Source organism: Coffea arabica, chromosome 10c (genome assembly GCF_036785885.1).
Source record: "Coffea arabica cultivar ET-39 chromosome 10c, Coffea Arabica ET-39 HiFi, whole genome shotgun sequence".
Taxonomy (NCBI): Eukaryota; Viridiplantae; Streptophyta; class Magnoliopsida; order Gentianales; family Rubiaceae; genus Coffea; species Coffea arabica.
Genome location: NC_092329.1, coordinates 50,060,127 through 50,083,348, shown reverse-complemented (window position 1 = coordinate 50,083,348; position 23,222 = coordinate 50,060,127). Strand labels below are relative to the sequence as shown.

At 33.7% G+C, this 23,222-nt stretch overlaps 1 protein-coding gene across 6 annotated transcripts; it reads right to left on the bottom strand.

The window, feature by feature from the left end:
* Positions 1–11,794: 11,794 nt before the first annotated feature.
* Positions 11,795–21,832, bottom strand: LOC113713449 (replication protein A 70 kDa DNA-binding subunit B). Of its 6 annotated transcripts, none has more exons than XM_072069768.1 (13): positions 21,473–21,832; positions 20,990–21,038; positions 14,539–14,635; positions 14,296–14,441; positions 13,933–14,203; positions 13,747–13,852; positions 13,527–13,651; positions 13,352–13,430; positions 13,127–13,256; positions 12,894–13,045; positions 12,669–12,789; positions 12,364–12,592; positions 11,795–12,279 (listed from the first exon to the last, which is right to left on the bottom strand). In XM_072069768.1, the coding sequence occupies exons 3-13, from the start codon at positions 14,552–14,554 to the stop codon at positions 12,152–12,154; spliced, it is 1,503 nt and encodes a 500-aa protein (XP_071925869.1). In that variant the 5' UTR covers positions 14,555–14,635; positions 20,990–21,038; positions 21,473–21,832; the 3' UTR covers positions 11,795–12,151. The 6 variants fall into 6 exon arrangements, with proteins under 6 accessions (XP_071925869.1, XP_071925870.1, XP_071925868.1 ...); XM_072069769.1 differs by lacking the exon at positions 21,473–21,832 and adding an exon at positions 21,295–21,451; XM_072069767.1 differs by lacking the exon at positions 14,539–14,635 and having other exon boundaries at positions 21,473–21,830.
* Positions 21,833–23,222: the final 1,390 nt, after the last annotated feature.

The window sequence follows — 23,222 nt, the reverse complement described above, 5'->3', positions numbered from 1 at the left end:
TAAATTACGAAAAGTGAGTAGAATCTAATAATTAATTCACATCAGGTCAGGTAATAGGGAAAATTAATAATAAAATAAATGATAAAATTGCAACCTATCAAATTCTTTGTATGTTTTTCAAATTCATTTCCTTGTAAATAAATATCTAATATGACTGATTTTAAAATATGAGAATCTGTTAAATCTATTGAAAAATTTGGAGCACAATTAAAATATATTGGTCCATTACAAACATTTGTTTGAATCATAGATAATAACGAAGTTTTATATCTTTTTAATCTAGTATCTCTTAATGCTAAATATATTGGAGCATCTACTCCTAAATGGAATAAAGGTTTTACAGCAATTTGTATTAATCCTATATGGATGTATCTATATCCTTTACTTAAATATTTTTGAATTGTATTATGATTTAATAGTTGAATAGATTGATATTCTTCTTCAATAGAAACTGTTTCTTCATGAGTTTTTACTGATAAAGCAGTTTTGAAATCTAAAGGGCCTATTCTATAAATATGTTCTATTTTTTCTTCTGGAATAGTCCAATCCGAATTATTTATAGGCATATGATATTCATGAGTTTGAACTACATTATCTTGTTTTGAATTAGATCCTATTTTCAATTGTCTAAGAAATGCAGCCATGTTTAATATTTAATTAAAGTTTTACCTAGACGGGAACAACCGAGCGCTATGCCTGGAACATCCTTCTCCGGACTTACCAACGGACTGACAAGGCATCAAGTCTTACCAACGTTTTCAGTAAAATTTTAATAAAATACTTGAACATAAAAGCATGAACTAGATAATTTAAATAGAAACTAAATTCAAATTAGAAAATGTAAATCAAAGTTTAAATATGCGTATGCATATAAACAGGGGTGTATGTGGCTCTGATACCACTTCTAACCCAGGTTTAATAATGAGAGCATCTAATTGGAAATAATTGCAATAAACATAAAGTATAAGGACTTACACTGAAAGATTTTGAATTGAGTAGCACACGGAAGTCTTGATCTTTGAATTTCTCTTATTCAAACTTTGACAATAATGTACAAGGACTTTTACAAACTATGGAGTAGTTGGGAGTAGGTAGGAAAGATTGAGAATGTTACAAAGGATTTTTCTATATACTCTGATGGTTTTCGCCGATGCCTTTCCTCTGAATGTTGATTCTATTTATAGAGGCTCGGTTCTTCATCTTTCATTTGAGTTTGAATTTCATTTGTCTTTCGTTTGCTTTTCATTTGCCTTTCTTGAAGATGTGACCTTTACTTTATTTGTGGCCGACATCTTTTTCAAAAGTCATTTGGATCTTGTCCGCATGGTCCTCCAAAAGGATCGAAAGTAGATTCGGATGACTCTGCTGACTCATCAATTTTGGTGGTTTTTTCTTTCTTTTCCTGCTTTTGTAGATAGTCCAAATATTCTTTGAGTAGTTTTGGGTCTTGGAGCATCTTTTTCATTAAAAAGTCATTTGAATTGGCCTCGGATACCATCTCGGTGTCCTTTTCTTTTTCTTTCTTTATTGGAGTAGTGGTTGGAGTTGGTGTAGTAATAATTGGAGTTGTTGGAGAAGTGGTTGTAGTGGAAACACCTGTTTGTTGAATGGGTGGTGATTTTGTCCATTTGAGTTTGTCCCCAGTAGTCAGGAATCTTATGACATTTACTTGATCTCCAAATTCCTGATTGAACCCTGTCCACCATTTTACTTTGAATTCTCGTACCAAAGACATTGGAAGTGGCTTTTCTAACTCTTGATGAATTTTGAAACTCCAGCAAAATATCCAGGGAATTTTGAATTCTGTATGATATAAAATTGGTCTTGAATATTCTTCCCCCTTTGCTCTTTTTAGATACGTTTGAAATCCCATAAGTATTTTTGGAGGTAGTATTTCTGGTTGTGGTCCAAACCATTTCCACCAGTGATTGAACCATATTGAAAATTCTCTGCTGCAACTTTCTTTGAATGTAAAGAACCAGGAATGATTGAATGGTCTAAAAAGGAAAGCACGATACCATGCCATTTTGTAATCTTGATATGTGTATCCATCTGGAATGAATCTTACTGAAAAGGATTTTTTGGAATAAAGAGAAATCCATTCATTTGGAGAACAAACTTTCTTTATTATACATTTAGAATGACTGATTATATTTGGATTTTTTCTATCTAGAATAGGAAATATTTCTACAGATTGAGTATCTGTAAGAATCAATTCATAATAATCCAGATTTTTTGAAGGGTCATCAGGTTGCCAAAAATATTTTTGAGGAAAGATTCTTTGAGTAATCTGATTGAGTGTGGAATATAAAGGTGTTTCTTGAAACTTAGTCAAAGTAATATGTTGAGTGAATGGCTTGGTAAAATATGTATTTTCAGTGGGTTTTTTTGGAGATTTTGGAATCTGTTGAAGAGGTTGATATTGAGAGGAAATTGGAGTAGCAGCTTGACTATAAGTCAAAGCTGGAAAATCTGATAAGAGTTGAAATCGATTTTGAGTAACAGGGGTAAGACTCATCTCATAATCTTGAGAAGTCTTGGGCCTGGAAGTCCCTGCTTTTGAATCCATAATCCTGCAAAATTTAACAAATAATTTTGTTAAGTTTTTCTTTTAACTGTTGGATTTGGTTTTGGTAGAATTGAATAACTGATTGTGGGTGGCCAGCTTTTCTTAAGACATGTATGAAGATAATATTGGAATGAATTTGTCTTTGCAAAAGAAAGGCTTGCTCTTTTGGAGTAGTAGCAGACCAAGGACTATGTCTGATATGTACTACTTCATGGTTTCGAATTTGATGATAAGGAATAGGTTGAGATTCATTGTCAGAATTTTTGATATAGTAGGTAAAGTGTCTATGAGAAATATTTGAATCTCTTCTTCGAAGAATTGGATTATCTCTTTCTTCTCGAAGTCTTCGAATATACTCTTTATGAGTTTCACGTTCGATTTCCCTGTAAAAATTCTCTTGTCAAGAAGTCAGGGAGAGAATTATTTTCTCCTTTGATGAATTCTATATCAAAATCGAAAACAGATAGAATAGCTTGCCATCTAGCAAATATTTGTTTTGAAACTATATTTTGAACATCTTTTTGTAAAATCTCTTTTGCAGATTTACAATCTATTCTTATTAAAAATTTCTTATTATATAAATCATCTTGAAATTTTGATATACATAAAACTATAGATAAAATTTCTTTTTTAATAGTTGAATAATTCTTTTGAGGGTCAGACCATGTTCCTGAATGAAATCTTACTAATTCTTCTTTCGATTTTTCTAGTCTTTGTTTTAATATTCCTCCATATCCTAATTCTGATGCATCTGTTTCTACTATCATGAATGCTCTAGGATGTGGTAAACATAGACATGGTAAAGATTCAATTTTTTCTTTTAAGTATTTTATTTTTTGAGTATGTTCTTCTATCCAAGGTTTTGGATTTTTCTTTAATCTATTAAATAGGATAGAACATTCTTGTCTTAATTTAGGGAAGAAATCTGCTATATAATTTAAACATCCTAAAAATCTTTGTAATTGAGTTTTATCTTTTATTTCATCTGGAAATTTTGTAGCAAATTCTAAAGCTCTATTTATAGGTTTTATTGTTCCTTGGTAAATATCATGTCCTAAAAATCTTATTTTTGTTTGAAATAATTTCATTTTTGGAGCAGAAATTACTAATCCATTTCTTTTAGCTACCTTTAAAAATATATTTAAATGTTTGAAATGTTGTTCTATTGATTCTGAAAATATTAATACATCATCAATATAAACTATGCTGAATGAACTATAAGGATTAAAAATATCATTCATTATATTTTGAAATTCTGATGGTGCATTTTTTAATCCAAATGGCATTACATTCCATTCATAATGTCCAAAAGGTGTTGTGAATGCAGTTTTATATCTATCTTTTGGTGATATTAGTATTTGCCAATATCCTGATTTTAAATCAAATTTTGAGAATATTTTTGCATTAAATAATCTATTAAGCAAATCTTTTTTATTTGGAATTGGATATCTTATCCATTGTAAAACTTTATTTAAAGGTTTGTAATTTATTACTAATCTTGGAACTCCTCTTTCTTTTTCAGCTTGATTCATTACATAGAAAGCTGCACAGCTCCAAGGTGATTTCGAGGGTGTAATTAATTTTTTATCTATTAATATTTTTATTTGTTTTTTACAAAATTCTAATAATTCAGAATTCATTTGTATTGGTCTAGCTTTTGTTGGAATGTTCTTTTCACTAAAATCTTTTTCATAAGGTAGTTCTACCATATGTTGTTTTCTATCCCAAAAGGCATTAGGAATATCTGCACATACTTCTTTTCTTAATAATTCTTCTAGTTCTGAAATTCTTTTTTGCATTTTATTTTCTTTTAATTGTTCTTCAATTTTTAAATAAGATTTTTCTTCTTTTATAAAACTTATTTGTTGTTGTACTTTAGTAATAGTATTTATTGTCTTATAAATAGATGAGGTTTGTAGAGTTTGTAATTCTCTTTGTTTAACAGGAGTTAAAAATTTAAATGTAATAGTTTTTCCCATTATGTTTATTGAAATTCCTTCATGACTTACTGAAAATGGATAAATTTGAATTAAAAAAGGTGTTCCTATAATTACATCATGATTTATATTTTTTACAATTATGAAATTATGTCTTATACAATAATTATCATTACATATTGATCCTTTAGTAAATTTGTTTTTTACTTGTAAATTTTCTCCATTTGCAGCCATTAATGTTTCTTTTGTTTTTTCACAATATTTTGTAGGAATTATTCCTTCTTTAATACAGCTTATATCAGCTCCACTATCTATTAAAACTATATAAGTTTCTTTGAAATTTTCTACTGTAATAGTTACAAAAGCAAACCATTTTTGAAATATCATTCTTTCTATGGTATTTAAATATTGAACTTCATCTGTTACTTTTTCAGATATATATATTTCTTCAGTTTTAGAATTAGAAGTTGAAGGCTGATCTTCTATTAATTTTTTATTTTCTATTAATGTTAATTTTGCTTCTATTTCTAAATCTTTAGTTTTTAATTCTATGATTTCTTGTTGTAATTGTTTTACTTGTATTTTAAGATTATTAATTTCTGTTTGAAGATCTTTGGTAGTTTCTCTTTTCATTGTATTTATATTGGGATATTTATCTAATAATTTCGAAATACTAAAAGATTCTATTATTTTTGGCATCTTATCTTCTTGAATAATTAGACTTTTTAATCTTTCTAAGTATTCTTTTTTAGCTATTGGATCTTCAATTTTTTCTATTATATCTAATAAGAATTCTTTATCTTCTTTTTTAGTTATAACATTTATATATTTTGGAATACAATTACAATCTTCTTCACTTTCTGAACTAGTTACATCATTATAACTTGTTATATAATTATCTTCAGAACTTTGATCTTTATCATTTATTAATAAATTTATTAGTTTATTTTTAATTTCTTCTTCATCTGCACAGATTTCAGTAATTTTTTTTCTTTTAATCTACATTTGTTTGCTTTATGGCCTATTTTTCCACATTTGTAACAAACAATTTTCTTTTTAATAAATCTTTTCTTTTTAGTTGATTTAGTTGGTTCATTTTCCTTGTAATTTTTATATCTTATTTTCTTGGAATATTTCTTAACTTTCTTTTTGTATGCTGAGGGTGATTTTATTCTTTTTATTCCAAATGCATCACAAAATGATCCTACTTCTTTTCTTTTTGATCCATACTTTATTTGTAATCTTAATTTTGAACATAATATTAATCTTTCTTTTTTCACAAAAGCAAATAATTGTCCAAAAGTAATATTTTCGAATGATATTACATCTGTTCCCATTTCTTTTTGTAAATTATCCATTATTCTTTGTGAAAATAAACTTGGTAATCCAGTTATGAATCTTTCTTTCCAGAATGAAGCATTACAATCTGGTCTTCTTAATACATTTGTTAAAAACATATCTTTATACCATCTAAAATCTGATAAGGTTGGGTATCTTAAATTTGTTAAGAATGTTTTATTAGAATTTAATTCTTCTTTAAGATTTCCTATGAAATACATAACTATTGTTACTATTAAAAATTCTGCAGTATCTGATTGTATTTGAATATTTCCTTGTTCATCTTCAATTTCTTGTGTATGTTCTAATATTGATAATTTATCTTGTAATGTTAAAGCATTATCCCACCATTTCTTTAATTGTCCAATAAATCCTGAAACTAATAAGGTTGCAATATTTCTTTCTTGAATATTTTTAATTTTGTAAGCCAGTCTAGCCATTCCCATTTCTTGTAAATTATTTAATACTTCATATTCAGCTTTTCCATCTATGTTCCATTCATATATTGAATCTCCATCATATTTAGTAGCTCTAAATTTTGATCGTTCTTCATATTGAATGTCCGGAGGACTTGGTCTAGGATAATAGTTTTTTGAACTTATTATTTGTTTATTGAAATTTCTTCTTCTTATTCTATTAATTTGATTATTATTTATTTCTTCAAATTGATTTTCTATTGGTAAAATTATATCTTCTTCACTATCTGATTTTATTGATTCTTCAGATGTATTTTCTAATTCTTCAGTTGAGTCTTCTTCTTTTATTATTTCTTCTAATGTGTTTATTTTAGGAGTGGAAGGTTTTATTGTTATATTTTGTAATGATTGTGATATTTTATTTAATATGTTATCTGTACTGTTTATTTTTTGATTATTTATACTTTGAACTAAATCTTGTTCTTTTTCTCTTGTCAGACTTCTAGGCTGAAAATGAGGTGCTGAAATATCATTGGGGAATTTTAACTCTGGTTTCTTTAATGTATCTATTTTAGTATTTAAAACTTCCATATGTTGAGAAATTGTATGTAAAATTTGATTTGTATAATTATTTTGTTGATAGACTTTTTTAAGATCTTCTAGATTTATTGAATTATTTGTACTTGATTCGACTTCTCTTCCTTTTTTAAAAGGTGAGGCTATTACTTCTCCTTGTCCTACATTAATTTTTACTTCTTGTAATGGAGGATGTATTGAAGTTATTATTTGATCATCTTTTAATTTTCATTTTTTATATAAATTAGTTTGTACATTTATTTGAGGTGTATTATATATATCATTTATTCCTAATTTTGAGGTATAAAATGTTAACCAAGTGAAAAAAGGAAAATCAAATTTTTGCTTATCCAATTCATTTTTCCATTCTATTATTAATTTTTCTTTATATGTAGGTTCTAATTGAAAAAACCAATTTCTTTTTTCAGTATTTTCTTCATCTTCAAAATCTTCTTGTAAATATTGGTGATTTATTTTATATGGTTTACTTATAACATTTATTTCTCCTTTCATTTGTGAATGTGTGGGAGAATATTCTGATTGATTTTGATTTATAACTTCTGGTATTGGAGTTTTATATTTAAAATTTGAAGTACTTTCCATGGGAAAATTAATTTCAGTGGATTCATAATTTGAATGTCTAGCTGATATCCACGAATATGAAGATTCGGGTCTTTCTCTTAATGATGAAAATCTTATTAAAGTACTTCCATCTGATTTTTCTATAATATCTTCAGTAGTTTGTTCTATATTTCTTGCTATTTGTGGATTTCTAATTTCAAATTCCTTAGGTATTGTTATTTCATTCCATTTTAATCTTTTTGGTGTGTATGTTGTAGGTTTATCTGCATCAACTTGTAATAAAATTGTTTCTTCTTTTAGAGTTGGAGTCATTATAAACTTAGGATTTAAATGAGATGATAAAGGTCTATAATATATTCTATATATTATTGCAAAATTCTAGCACAATTAAAATATATTGGTCCATTACAACCATTTGTTTGAATCATAGATAATAACGAAGTTTTATATCTTTTTAATCTAGTATCTCTTAATGCTAAATATATTGGAGCATCTACTCCTAAATGGAATAAAGGTTTTACAGCAATTTGTATTAATCCTATATGGATGTATCTATATCCTTTACTTAAATATTTTTGAATTGTATTATGATTTAATAGTTGAATAGATTGATATTCTTCTTCAATAGAAACTGTTTCTTCATGAGTTTTTACTGATAAAGCAGTTTTGAAATCTAAAGGGCCTATTCTATAAATATGTTCTATTTTTTCTTCTGGAATAGTCCAATCCGAATTATTTATAGGCATATGATATTCATGACTTTGAACTATATTATCTTGTTTTGAATTAGATCTTATTTTCAATTGTCTAAGAAATGCAGCCATGTTTAATATTTAATTAAAGTTTTACCTAGACGGGAACAACCGAGCGCTATGCCTGGAGCATCCTTCTCCGGACTTACCAAACGTACTGACAAGGCATCAAGTCTTACCAACGTTTTCAGTAAAATTTTAATAAAATACTTGAACATAAAAGCATGAACTAGATAATTTAAATAGAAACTAAATTCAAATTAGAAAATGTAAATCAAAGTTTAAATATGCGTATGCATATAAACAGGGGTGTATGTGGCTCTGATACCACTTCTAACCCAGGTTTAATAATGAGAGCATCTAATTGGAAATAATTGCAATAAACATAAAGTATAAGGACTTACACTGAAAGGTTTTGAATTGAGTAGCACACGGAAGTCTTGATCTTTGAATTTCTCTTATTCAAACTTTGACAATAATGTACAAGGACTTTTACAAACTATGGAGTAGTTGGGAGTAGGTAGGAAAGATTGAGAATGTTACAAAGGATTTTTCTATATACTCTGATGGTTTTCGCCGATGCCTTTCCTCTGAATGTTGATTCTATTTATAGAGGCTCGGTTCTTCATCTTTCATTTGAGTTTGAATTTCATTTGTCTTTCATTTGCTTTTCATTTGCCTTTCTTGAAGATGTGACCTTTACTTTATTTGTGGCCGACATCTTTTTCAAAAGTCATTTGGATCTTGTCCGCATGGTCCTCCAAAAGGATCGAAAGTAGATTTGGATGACTCTGCTGACTCATCAATTTTGGTGGTTTCTTCTTTCTTTTCCTGCTTTTGTAGATAGTCCAAATATTCTTTGAGTAGTCTTGGGTCTTGGAGCATCTTTTTCATCAAAAAGTCATTTGAATTGGCCTCGGATACCATCTCGGTGTCCTTTTCTTTTTCTTTCTTTATTGGAGTAGTGGTTGGAGTTGGTGTAGTAATAATTGGAGTTGTTGGAGAAGTGGTTGTAGTGGAAACACCTGTTTGTTGAATGGGTGGTGATTTTGTCCATTTGAGTTTGTCCCCAGTAGTCAGGAATCTTATGACATTTACTTGATCTCCAAATTCTTGATTGAACCCTGTCCACCATTTTACTTTCAATTCTTGTACCAAAGACATTGGAAATGGCTTTTCTAACTCTTGATGAATTTTGAAACTCCAGCAAAATATCCAGGGAACTTTGAATTCTATAAACAGGTGTTTCCACCTGTTACAAATTGGGTTCTGATGAGTTTACAGGGTTCAATCCGAAAGATTTTAAGGTTTGAGTATAGTTTTAATCAGAAGTACAGATATTTTATTTTATGGGAATGGTTACACAAATTAAACCTTAAACATCTAGAATTGGAGCATCTAAAATTGTCCAATGTGAAACTACGTAGTTTCACTTATTATATCTGCTGATGTGACAACTAAAAATAAGTGGCTGTTTGGCTGCCTTATACTTCTTTTTATTTTTTCTTGTTTGGATTTCCTTTGTTTACACAACTTTGTTACAATTCCCATCTTTTTTAAATATTCTTTTGTATTTGAAATCCTTGATACTTTGTTTTAAAAAAGATGAGAATTGTAACAAAGTTGTGTAAACAAAGGAAACCCAAAAAAGAAGAAAGAAAAAGAAGTATTAGGCAGCCAAACAGACACCTATTTTTAGTTGCCATATCAATAGATATAATAAGTGAAACTACGTAGTTTCACATTGGACAGGAAATTGGATACAAAATATTGGACAGAGGATCTGCTCTCGTCCCGTGGTGGTGCCATTAAATGACCGAGAACCGAGTCCATCTTAGTGAATACTTCGTGATCATTTGCTGAAAGGGTCTATTAAGCTCATTTCCCACTTCACCTAGTGGATTTGAGGCTGCTAATGATTTATTTATATCATCTGAAATGTATCTCTAACTTCAATTGTGCAGCTTCTTGTTAGACTGTTCTTCAAGAGAAACATGTTCTGAAAAAATATAAAGATGGCCACGCCACTATATTTTAATAGGAAGCAACTCCTAGGGCCAAGATTGTGTTGCAATTGATGTTGAAGAACGAAATCTCTCCAGTTTCGGTGAAGGCGTTTATGCTTCACAGCAATTTGAGTAGTTTTTTGTCCAGTGTTGATAAGTAACATGGGAGTCTTGATATCATTGATGAAGTGATCAATAAAGCGCGGAATTTTCTATCATCAAAAGGTGCAGATTAGAAGATATGCAGAAACAAAAGGAAATTGCTTGCGAGAAAGTTGAGATGAAAAAAGAGAATGCAGGTAAACATAGAATAGCTTACTAAGCTGTTTGGAGTTGCGGAGTTAAAGATTTGATAAAAGCACACTGAATCAGATAGATCTTGACAGAAATCTGGTCTTAGCGAGGAAGTAACTTGCTGGTGTGTAGCGGCCATGTGGATATCATCTGTCATCAAATGACTGTGTTACATTAAAAAGAATGTACTATATAGATGAGGAAATGAGATAGGTACAGCGGTATTTTGACCTCTTGATGCAATGGCATTCATGTGCAATAGATCTAGTAGGGGGACGGTCCAAGGCAGAAGAACTTGTTTTTGTAGTTCACAAAAGTGAATAACATCAAATATCAGATTCCCGCTATGTCGAAGTAATAGCGTGTCATGCCTTTTAACAATGTTTTGTTCACAAAAAACATCCCATCCTTGTGCGAATCTATGATCCGTGACTATGATATGCCATTGCCGCAGTCCAAACCTTAGAATAATTCTATTGCAGTGGTGTTGACGGAGTAATGATTCAAACTGAGCAGGTAATACCTTAAAAAAATGAAGCAGTAAAATATTGTCAAAGAATACCATACTATTTAACTCTAAATGCTGCAATGTAGGTGAACGAGCTAAAGGTTAACCTGTCCTCTATGGATGCATTTGAGCAGAAAACAGCATGCTGATAAGCAGGTATTTGTCGGTTGAAAATCTGTTGGAGATTCTGAGATTGTTTCTGCCATTGAACTATCAGGAGGAAATCTGTAAAACTGGAAAATCAGAAAAGTGGTCTATTAATGAAAAATGTGAGTTTAAGGCTACATCATGTAATAAGGATTAGAAATACACTGTAGAGAAACTCACCTGCTGAAAAGTTCTTATGCAGAAAAAGCGGTAGTGCAAATGTATGGCTAATAGTTGTTATGGATGATCTTGTAAATGGAAAGAGCATATATATAAAGAAAAGATCAATGTAAAAAGAGTATATTTTTCATTGCTTTTAATGACAAGTGCAAGCTTCTTCCTACCACAATTGTAAAGATTTATTAGTTGCAGAAGAAGGTAAGGGACAATGAATAGAAAAGACAATTCAATGTGAAGCATTAAGTGCGAGTTGTCAACCGGCTGCATGTAAAGTAATGCATTTGTAATGCTTTAATGGCCTGAAGGCAAGATCATAATTCACCCTGTACTTGCCATGTTTGTTGTAGTAGGTAGGCTGGCATAGAAGTAGCAGGACGTGAATATATAAGTTTAATTTGTAAAAAATGCTGTCATTTGTAATAAATGAATAAGTATGCATACAAAGCTGGAGTTTCCAAACGGATAATAATAATTGCATTGCAGAAAATATATAGAAACGGAAATGAATCCCAAATTATATAGATTATAAAGCTGCTAGTTCTGCAAAAAGGGAGTTCATCGTCAGGGATTAAAAGATATCTGTGAAATCCTCATGCTGTCAAAGATGGAGGATTTCAGTCAATCTTTGAAAGCCTGGCAAGAACTTTGATACAGGTGCTATTATCAAAGTTCATTGATCATGACAAAAGCTGGTTAGCAGATAACCAGGTACAAAAGTGAAGGAATTGTGAACAGGTGAGCAGCATTTCCAAAAGTCATAAACAATCTGCCTAAGTATAGAAGTGCAGATGACAGAAAGCAAAAAATATTAATGTTCGAAGCAGTCCAAAAGGAAACGAGGGCAGTTCAGCCTAATTTTGCTTTCTTTTTGGAGTTGGCATCTGAACTTTTAAAGTCATTGCTGTCGACTGTTTCTGCTTCATCAAACTTCTGACTGAGTCGAAGACGCACTTTTGAGCCTGAACCACCATCTCCTGTAAGCACAAGGAGTAATCAAGTTAACAGTTCATCTAAAGAAGACATGGTTATGTGTTACAAGTCTAGGTATATTTATCAACCTGTCATCAGTAAGTGTTCATTTTCAGTTTGTTGGTGAGCCGAAACCGAGACAGATTCTGGTTCACCTGTTAACTGAGCATGACCGAATTCTGGTTCAACTTCAGAGCAATATAGAATTGTATAACGCTGTCTAGCATCAGCGAGCTGTGTTTGGACTGGTTTAATGTGAACCAAAAATGTCTTCGTTTTAAGCCGAGCATGAACAAAGTCAAGTGGTAGTTCAAGATTCTGCAAGAAGTACAGAAGATATAAGGGTGACAAGCAAATAGCGCACTGGATATTAAATTTTAGCAGTTAAAGTGACCTGATTAAAATGATCCATTGCTTCAAGGGCAGTAAAGGTGAGAATATTTTCTGCTAGATCTCCAAAGATAGAAGCAGGTATAACTCCACTGTCGTCGCTCAAATCAACGTCAAAGCGGCACCTAAAACATAAGTATAAAGTGCTTAGGCTATAAACTGTATAACATTAACAATAACAGGAACTCTTTGCATCTAAATTAAAGTTAATGACGTAGTAATATAGGACCTAGGCATAGCAGGGCCCTTCTCTTTACACGAGTTACAAGTAAACTCAATTCCGTAGTCTGCTGCAGTAGCTCGGCAACACTTTGCACAGCTCATATACCAATATTTTTGGAAGATATGGTCAAAAGAGAGCTTTGCCTTCACCCAGGCAGTCTAAAAGATAGACAAGTATCAGACGAAATGCTAGATAGATATAAAACCATAAAATTACATAAAAATTTATTATTTAATCACCTTCTGTGATGGGATAACATTGCAAATCAGAGTAGTTTTCTGATCTGGTTTGAAACAAAGCGCAGGATTGTACTTAATATAACTCTTTGCATCAATGATTTCAGCAATCAACTTAGCATTTCTCATTGCCCTACAAAAAAAAAGGACATGTAAGGAAAATACTGGGAAAAAATGTTACAACTCATATAATGCTGCATGAAAACATGTTAGCTGAAGTCATTGCACCAATTCTTGAGCTGCCTTGCTTCCTGTATTGGTGGATCAACAAGGAGTGCAGAATCGAACCAAGTAGAGAGAGCAACACCTAAACAATAAACAATAGAATTAATATTAAATCATGATTAAGAAGCTTGACATACAAATAAAGGTCATAATACAGAAAAGCAGCAGTTCAACAAACCATTGTAGTTGGTAACTTTCAGCCTTCGACCAATGATAACGGGATAGCTTTGCATGTTATTCAACAAAACTTGACCTTCATTGTTCAGAAAATCATCCCATAGAGAAAGCAGGACAGTTTGGGACCTAACATTGACATAAAATCCAGGATGAAAATGATTCAGAGCTATAGGAAAAACGAGACAGAGACAGTAAAAAGGTTCATAGCATGATAAAAAGACATTTCGCACTCTTCATTAAGGAGGACAAATTTTTGAACATTTGACTGTTTGGAGTTTTTAGTGATCGTTTTCTTAGCCAATGAACTGATCACTACTCCAAGCACATCTGCAAAGGGAAAGAAAGCAGGCTGAGAATATTTTCAGTTTGTAATAAAAACATGAATGATAGACTGCCTGCATACTCACCGACGGACTTGCTTCTATCGTCCATGTATTCAGCTAAATCAGCAAATTGAGTAAAACTAAATTTAACAGGCATAATGTCTTCACTGCCATTGACTTCTTCAATGACAGTTTTTGAAGTGATCACCCACTGTTTGGTTAATCCAAGAGTCTGAAACTTTGGCGGAATATTCCTGACATCAGCATTTGAAATCTTATATTTTTTATAAACTTGCAGCATAGGACTCATTCTCGCAATATCAGCATTGAAGATTATCCCTTCGACTTTAGAGCTCTATCAGGAAAAAATATATATATACCAAACACGATTAACAAATATATAAAAGAAGAAATAACTGATAGTCGTTTCAGGTTCTAGAATGCAACCTCTGAATCATAAAAGACAAACTTTTGCTTCTTGGTTGGTGTTCCCATAGAATCTGTCACCTGTTGTTTCTCCTGGACTGTGATGATACAAGACCAGTTTTTCATATCAGGCATGATGTCCCCAATCAGCAAGAGGCTAGACATTCCTGTTAAAAAACGGGAAAATGATCATAATGTATAGATTTGGGTATAGATAAGACCCTAACAGTAAGTAAACACAGCTATAAACGGGTACAAGTATACCTGAATTTAAGAACATTCTACTGCTGGCTCAATTCAAAAATTTCATTGAACACAACATTTCTAGTTTTGCAGTCTGTTTTCACACCATCAAAAGTTCCTGGTACAATAAGTATTTTCAGCTCACTTGAAGCTCTAGCTCTGGACAAGGCTACATATAGCTGTCCATGAGAAAAGACAGGTTCCCGCAAGTAAATCCCAACATAATCAAGAGTTTGTCCTTGAGATTTATTAATGGTCAATGCAAAACAAAGTCGGACAGGAAACTGAGTTCTTATGAATGCAATGGAATTCTTTTGGTTGTCAGAAGTTTGTAAGGGTATCTTTGGAATGAGAACTCGCTTTCCTCTATGCTGGCCGAAGACAATTTCAGCAGAGATAGTATGTCGCCCAAGCTCTCTACATATAAGCCTTGTGCCATTGCACAGGCCTTCAACAGGATTTAGATTCCTTATTAGTATAATCGGGCAGTTTTCTTTTAACATTAACCTGTGAGGAGGAAGGCCTTTTGGATTCTGAGAATTAAGGAAATCCTCGTAATCACCCTGGTGTCGCTGATCAACAGCTTTGTCAGAACTAATGTAAGCATGAAGCTCTCCAGGAAACCTCCTAATCATTATATCATTTAACTCATCAACCGAGTTATTTTTAGGGGTAAGAATACATCTATTAATCATGCTATATGGATCCTGGGAATAGAGAGTTAAATCTGGAAATACGGAGCGTAGCAACCTGTTAATAAAGAAAATAAATTAGAACGTGTATATATTAAAGAGTAGATGGGTAAAACAGGCCAATAATAAGTCATTAACCTGTTCAAGGATTCTTCTTTATCATAATAAGGAATGACTAAGTCTCTGGACAAAGTTATTTCGCTGTTCAAGTCGACAGGTTCGCGCCCTTCGCCAACTCTTAACAGGAATTCAGAAAATTGAGGATCTAATATAGCTCGCATGTTTTCTGTTAACTTCAGTTTATGAAGCTTATACCACAATGGAGAATTGAGAAAGCAAGATTGCAAAAGGCCTTCCTTTGTTGCTTGTTCAATAACAGGTAGCGTCTGCCGAAAATCGCCACCGAATACAATAACTTTACCTCCAAAAGGCAGTTCAGATTCCATTATGTCTCTAAGCAAATCATCAAATGCCTCAATGGTTTCTCGTTTTGCCATGGAAGCTTCATCCCATAAGATCAGTTTAGACTCCGACAGCAGCTTTGCAACACTGCCTTGCTTGCTAAGCTGACAGGCTCTGTTCTTTGAGAAATCGAGAGGTATCTTAAACCTTGAGTGTGCAGTTCTTCCTCCAGGTAGGATAGACGCTGCAATTCCAGAGGTTGCTACTGCAATTGCTATATAACCTTGCGATCTCAGAGTAGCAAGCAGTGACCGGTATAAAAATGTTTTACCGGTACCTCCAGGACCATCTATAAAAAAAGAATGTCCTTGGAAAGCAAAGCATGCTTCTAGAATCATGTTATAAGCATACTTTTGCTGTGAATTTAATTTTAAAGACATTAGCAGATCTTCTGGTGGTATATCTATGTTTCTTTCAGCTTCAATCTCTTTTGTTAGGTGAACTTGATCCACACTAACAAGGTCATCTAATGGTAACTGATATGCAGCAATGCTTGTACCCATCTGGCGAAGAGATTTGTTAATATCAGCAAGAACTAACCCCCTAATCTCAGCAGGAGAGTCGTCATGAGATTGGTTGTGCCGCTGGTAATCTCTAGAAAAGTCCAATTCAAATTTTTTCCACAGCATCGCGGGATCAGTTGGAGAACAATAGACCAGGAGAGTAGCAAACAATAATCTGAGCGAAGATGGCATCTGAAATGCAGCGGCTTCCTCAAGTGTTTCTTCTATATATGTATCAGATTGCAACAACCCAAGCGCTAGAGCAGCCTCTCTAAACGAGTTCATTTTTTTATCATTAACAGTCAAGAGAGCATCAAATGATATCGGTCCAGGAATATGATTTAAGAGAAGCCTTAGATAGTACCTCTCTCCTTCTCTTGGATTAACACTGACAAGTCTACCTATCACCTTTCGACGCTTCCTTTCCGTCCACTGTCTATACTTGGAAGACCAAACGAAATGCTGAGGGAAATCTTTATAAAAGCATTTCAGGTTTTCAGTGGTTGAATTGGTTGCATTCATCTTGAAAAACTCAGTTAGCATGGTCTTAGAAAAATCAACTTTTGCTAACAACTGCAACAAATCTGAGTTTTTCGGAAAAGAAACAAGCTGCTGATTTGGAAGGTGAACTTGGAGAGTATAAACAGATGGGGTCATCTCATTTAAACGGAACTCATAGATGCGCCAAAACGCTTCCGGAGGTGAAATGTATCTACCTTTTTGGAACTCTTTAATCTCGTCAGTATCAGCAGCACTATCATCCGTCATAATCCTAAAAGAGACTTGATCATGTCCCTTGAACACATACTTATACAGGTACTTGACCAGTTTAATGGTAGAACAAATCTCCACATTCATGTGGCAATCGAACAAAGCAAGAAGATAGGGGTTGTAAGGCACAACCCACCTATTATCAAGGGTGAATCTGCGAACTTTCACCTTCTTGCCATCATCCCTTCTTCTATAATATGGGTAACTATCTTCACCGTGAGTTGTATGAGGGCAAAAATTTTTTGGATAGTGATTTCTGCAGGAACCGTCTTTCATACATGGGCAACTTTTATCCATGTCTCCACAAGGACCATGGATCATATGCTTTACAACAAGAGAGTAGAGGTGAGGATACTGAAGGCGATCAGGTAATTCAGCACAAACCACCTTGTCGTATGAATCTGGATTGAGCAGCTTAAACTGAGGCTTTAAAATGAGTAACAAATGAGCATGTGAAAATCCTCGTTTTTGAAATTCGATAACATAGACGCATGCTGCCACCTCACCAAAAATCTGCTTATTCAAGAGTTCGTGTTTAAGCATTTCAAATTTAGCTCTAAACACTCTAGCTAAAAGATCAGGCCTATCCTGCGGCTTCTCATGATACTTCAGATTGCATTGGATTTCTTTCCATGCCGGATTGCAAGTCATGGTAAGAAAAATGTCTGGTTTTCCATATTTTTGTACAAGTGACATTGCATCAAGATAGCGGCGCCTCATGTCTCTGGGACCACCTATAAAGGAAGCAGGCAGCACTATCCTACGACCAACTTTAGAACCTTCAGTTTGGCCTAGAGAGACACTATCCAATACCCCTTGAAGAATTTCTGATCTGACAACATTTTGTCGATGTCTATGAAAGTCCAGCCTAGAAGTTTCTATCTTCACATAGGAATCAACTGAAAATTGTTGTAGAAGTCTAAGACAGTGCAGCAACATCGACTCATCGCTGTCTCTCATTTGAAACCTATAACAATAATATTCTCTAGCTGATACAGTGTCCTCTTCGTTCTTTCCATGTTCAACGGCTATAAAGGAAAAGTAAAAAATATCAAACTAATGATGAAAAGATTATGATGCTCACCCTAACAGCCTCAAATAGCAAGAAATATACTTGCCTCTGCGTTCCAAATTGAGTAAATGTGAAGGGCTGTTAACAGAGGAAGGATCAACATTTAAATCATCCTCACAAGAATCTGCCTTTCTCTTCCTCTTGCGAAGTTTTTTAACACCATGGTGCCATCCACATTCACCTTGAGGAAAGAGAATAGGGTACTGCAAAGGATCATAGCAGCCATAGTAATGCTTAATTCTATGGCTGGTATTAGAGTGGGTATAGACTTGAATATGAATATTTCTATCTGCCGATTCATCCTCATCCTCAGTCCATATGGCAGCAACTTGAGAAGCTGTAGGCAGATTATAGACTCGCTGGTCCAAACCGGGATAACAATTCAAAACAATTTTATAGGTGTCAATGTTCGGAACATTTCTGAGATTCTTAAAGAATTTAGCATAAGGGTTGTTCGAAAGGATACGCATAAGCAATCTTAAAGTGCTTTCACGCAACTTATCAGAACTTCCAATTCTCTTTGCTAACTCTTCATCAGAATCAAAAAAGTAAAACTGAATTCCAGAAGGTTTTTCATATGACTGTACCAAACTATTAAGGAAATGGTAGACCTGGCCTTGAACACGGAAAGTATAAACACCTTTCGTGTTCTTGGTCAGTTCATGATCATATTTTACAGCAAAGGATGTGAATCCCAAGTTGTTATTATAGGACCGAACATTGTTTCTGAAATGAGCACTTTCCTCATCATTTTCGATAAATAGACGCTTAAGATCATAAGGCATCGATGGAGCCACGATAGAAATATCCCCTCCAGAGCAACAAAAGTTAGGAGGTTCCAAATGGAACCTCTTGGCTCCACAGAGCTCACAATCAGGAGCATCTGGAAGAGCTAAAGCTTCGTGGGGGATTTCATCGATCGAAAAAATTTGCCGCTGCCTCCCTCTTTTAGGTGTAGCTGCATTTATTTCGAAACTATAGCTGAGAAGCAAACCAAGCTGTGCCTCTAGTAGGCTAATCAGCAATGGCATCTAAAATACCCGAAATAGCTATTGAAGAATAAAATGCCAACCCGGAGTTTGCTTCTTCACACGACGACGAGAACAGCGGTTTCGGGTCGAAGGTTGAACTCTATATGAGAAACCAGAACAGTGGGAAATTGTTGTTGCTTTCCTCACAGGAGCATTTCTTCGAATAGAATGGGTAGATTGTCTCTCCGGAATAGAGGAGGTTTCTGTAACCGTATTAAGAAATAAGCTAACTAAAAGGGGCCAATGGCATGGCAGTGAACACAATCAATGTGCAGTCGGAATTAAAGAATACTTAGCAGGGTTGTGTTGAGAATAGCCGATGTTTAAGAAATGTACCTTGAGAAGCAGAAGCTGTTTCACAAGTGTGGTTTTCAGAGGGTGGCATATTTTTTCCAAAATGGAATGCCTGGTGGTTACTATCGAAGAGAGATTGCAGTTGACCAGATTTCATATGAACCTTGGGCAAAGAAGAGTATGCAACAACATTTTCAAAAAGTTGAGGAACAAGTAGATGATCTTTGCCTCTACAAGAAGGTTGCAGGATGCTCTCAGAAACTCTAGAAGAGCTGTTGTGCCTATCAACTAGCAGCACAGGAACAGAGCAAGCAGGTCTAATAATAGAATCCTGCTTCCTAAAGGATGCATCTTTTTGTTGGAGGAATTGAGCTGCCTCACTTGTAGTTGTGAGAGGATAAAGCTCTTCAGAGTTCACAGAAACATGGACCGAAGAACAATACTCAACTGGATTTTCAAAAAGATTGTTCATAAGCAAATCCTCTTTGTCAAAGTTGAGAGCTTGGATGACGCTATCAGAACGATTAAAGCAATCGCCTAGTCCATCACGCAATGCTACAGGTACAGAGTTCCTAATTTTTCTCCTAGGTAGACAGAAATTAGGCTCAATAGTGGAAGAAGGAAGGTTAAAATTTTTTCTTTTTTCTGGAAGGAATTTTCCTTTGCAGCTCCTAAGATCAGCCTTAACAGTAAGTGGAAACTCTGCAGATTGCAAATGAAGATATATACATTTGCAAAGAATCGAAATGTTGAATCAGCAACCAGCAGGTAGGGAAGCAAAGACTATCTAAACACTAAGAACTGGACAGGAAGGAAGCAGCAAAAGAAGGACATCTCCTAGTATACCTGTAAGAACACTTGCATTTGGCATGTCGTTTGCAGTCTGAGAAGAGGGAGCAGAATGGACGCGAGGAATAAAAGGAGCGGATTCATGAGAGGACATATATTGTAATGCCTCAGTAATGACAGCAGCATTGTCATTACCGCTCTTCAAGGCCTCGGCTCCTAAGATTTCACTATGCATAGAAGAGTGATCCGCACCATCAAGTTTTTCATGATGGGAATCAAGGAAAGAAACACCCGTTTCCATATAACCCAGTGGAACCTTACGAATACGTGGGAGTAAATGCGCATTTTTTTTCTTGGCAGCTCTATTTTCTTTCCGGCGTTGTAGAAGGTGCATTTTTTGCGAAGATGGCATTTCTGCGTATTTTTTGCGGCGAGTAGCATTTCCATCCATCGTTTTTTAGTAAGAGCAAAAAATGTGGAAGGACTATATAAAGAAAGGAATGCCTAACTTAGCAAAAAAGAGTGTAAATTGAAAACTGGTAGAAAGCAGAGCAGGCAAAAAACAAGCGAACACAAAGAGATGAAGGAGTTAATAGCGGCAGCCGAGCAAAGAACAAATTCTCACATAAAAAATAATCAGGCATGTAAATATAGCAGTAGAAACAATACAATAACTCGTATATGCAAGAAAAAGGATCACAAAAGGTACAGGAAGTCAAAAAGTCCCAAACCAAATAAAGGAAAAGCTGGAGCAGGCCATAAGCGCTGATGCATCAGAAAATGTATCCCAAAGATGCACAAATTAAGGATAAAATATAGAGAAAAGACCAAAACGAGAACAAAATCAGAAGAACTAACCTGTGAACACGAAGAAGGTCAACACCGCAGAAGTGAATAACAGCAGAAACTATCAAAAAAATGGCAATCATGTAAGACGTAATAAGAAAAGGTGAAAAAAATGGGAGAGAAAAATAGAAGCTAATTTGGTGATAATAATTTAGAAGGGGCAGAAAAAAAAAGGGGAAAAATAGTTGAACCAGTGCATTAGAAAGCCGAGAAGCAAGGAAGAAATAAAAAGCAAAGCAGCCTGATAGAAATCTTTGAAATATATAAACAGTTAAAGAACAACAAATTAAGCCGAACTATAAAACCAACATGCTCACCAGGAAGCAAAAACGATAGCACCAGTGCAAATAAAAACCAGACTGATAAATTAGGGAAAATGAAGTTTCAAAATAACCAAAGAAAATGAAGAACAATCGGTATGAGGTAGTTCCCTCTGTCTAACAAAGAAACAAGAGTTTTAGAATAGAGAAAAGAATGCAGTGGGTGCACAATTACCATTGTTCATGATGATGCTCAGTAGAAAATCCGCCGCGGAAAACCAGAGAAACTATGTAACCATTGTGCAAATGCAAAGCACCAAACAGTGTCAATCAACCGCAGCAAAAGGAAGCTGATGGCAGACAATGGCGAAAAATGACGGTTTTCGATAGATTTACAAACATAACCTCAAGTGAAGGGCAAAAGGCGACAAGGTCCATGGAGTGGAATCGTAAATATAGGCACAAGGGATGGGTAATATAGAAAATTAAGGTAGCAATTAATTAGGTCAAGTACAGTCATTTGTCGGCAGAAACAGGCTGGTGACAAGTAGTGCCTGATGAGGAACTCGAGAAAGCTTGCTCTGGAAATAAACAAACAAGATGCAGGCTTGCTTGTAAAAATGAGTCAATCAGATTAGCAATAAGGAGTTTGGTTACGACAGGAAAAGTAACGAAAGAAAAGAATAAGACAAGCATATTTCTTGGCTAATAACTACATAGAATTGGTAATTAAATGCGTTTTTTTGGGTAACAAAAAGTATCAATAATTAAAAAGGCCAGCAATTAAATGTGTTTTTTGTAGCAATAAAACAGCCAAATCAGAACCGAATTAATAAAAGAGTAATTGAAAAAAACTGATAATTAAACTCCATTTGTTGGGCAACCCAAAACAAAAGAGGACATTTTCTCAATGAAATTTGGAAAAAAGGAAATTAGATGTGATATTTCTGACAAGAAAAGAAATGTTGCTAATAATTGCAAAAAAGTTATGAATTAAATGGCAGCTGTTGGGTAACAAAAAATGGCGGTAACAAAAAAAATGGTATTATTTATCAGTTATTAACAGTGTATTCTAAAAAGTTGGTAATCAAATATGATCTGTTTGCTAACAAAAAAAAGAGCACAAATAAAAATAGGTAAGTAAATAATTATAACAATTAATAGCCAGGAATCAATAATTAAGCATGGTGTGTGGCGCGACGAGGAAAAATCAATTGAAGCGTAAAATTTTCACAATCGCAAGATAACAAAAGCAATGTTTAAAAAGATAATATATAAGCAATTATTGAAAAAAAAAGTAATTATTAATAATTGCAATTTATCTGGAAACAAAGGGAAAGTAGTAATAATTGTAAAGAACCGGGATATCAAGTTTTTTGGCAACACAATCTATTGTTGAGAAAGGGAAAAAATGGCATCATTAATAAGGCACTAACAATTAAGAATAAATATTGGGTAATTAAACGTGATTTATATTGGTTTAAAAAAGGGAATCCAAATACAAAGAGATAAATACAAACGAGTTTATTAATCAGCTAACGAAAAGCCATAATTGAAAAGAATTTGATAATTATATGCGTTTTTTTGAGGAACCACAAAAGGCATTCTTTAGCTAATAACAATTGGGGAAAACGCTAATTAGATATGTTGAAAAGACGGATAATTCCAATTCAATAAGGGAATTATTGGATAATTCTGCCGGGATAATTCTAAACCAGCAAGGGAATGAGAGGGGCTGTAGCATCCAAAAAAAGGTTATTAACAAGCACTTCCATCCAATTTTAAAAAAAGAAAAGGGAAAAAAAACCAAAAGACGTGCTCCAATGTAGACATCCAACTGATCCAAGCAAACAAAGAAAAGAAAGAAACAATCGGCTGGACGGACCAATTCACGCGAGCGAATTCACACGAGGCAGACGACCACCAATCGGCCAATGGAAGCTCGCCACATCAGCAATCAGAAGTCGATTGAAAAGCTCCCCATT

What these genes read in the sequence shown, in the direction of transcription:
- LOC113713449 (XM_072069767.1), bottom strand. An exon ending in CTTAATGAAGAGTGCGAAAT is followed by an intron (nt 13,652 to 13,746) that starts GTCTTTTTATCA and finishes TGTCAATGTTAG; the next exon opens with GTCCCAAACTGTCCTGCTTT. An exon ending in ATGTTATCCCATCACAGAAG is followed by an intron (nt 13,046 to 13,126) that starts GTGATTAAATAA and finishes TCTATCTTTTAG; the next exon opens with ACTGCCTGGGTGAAGGCAAA.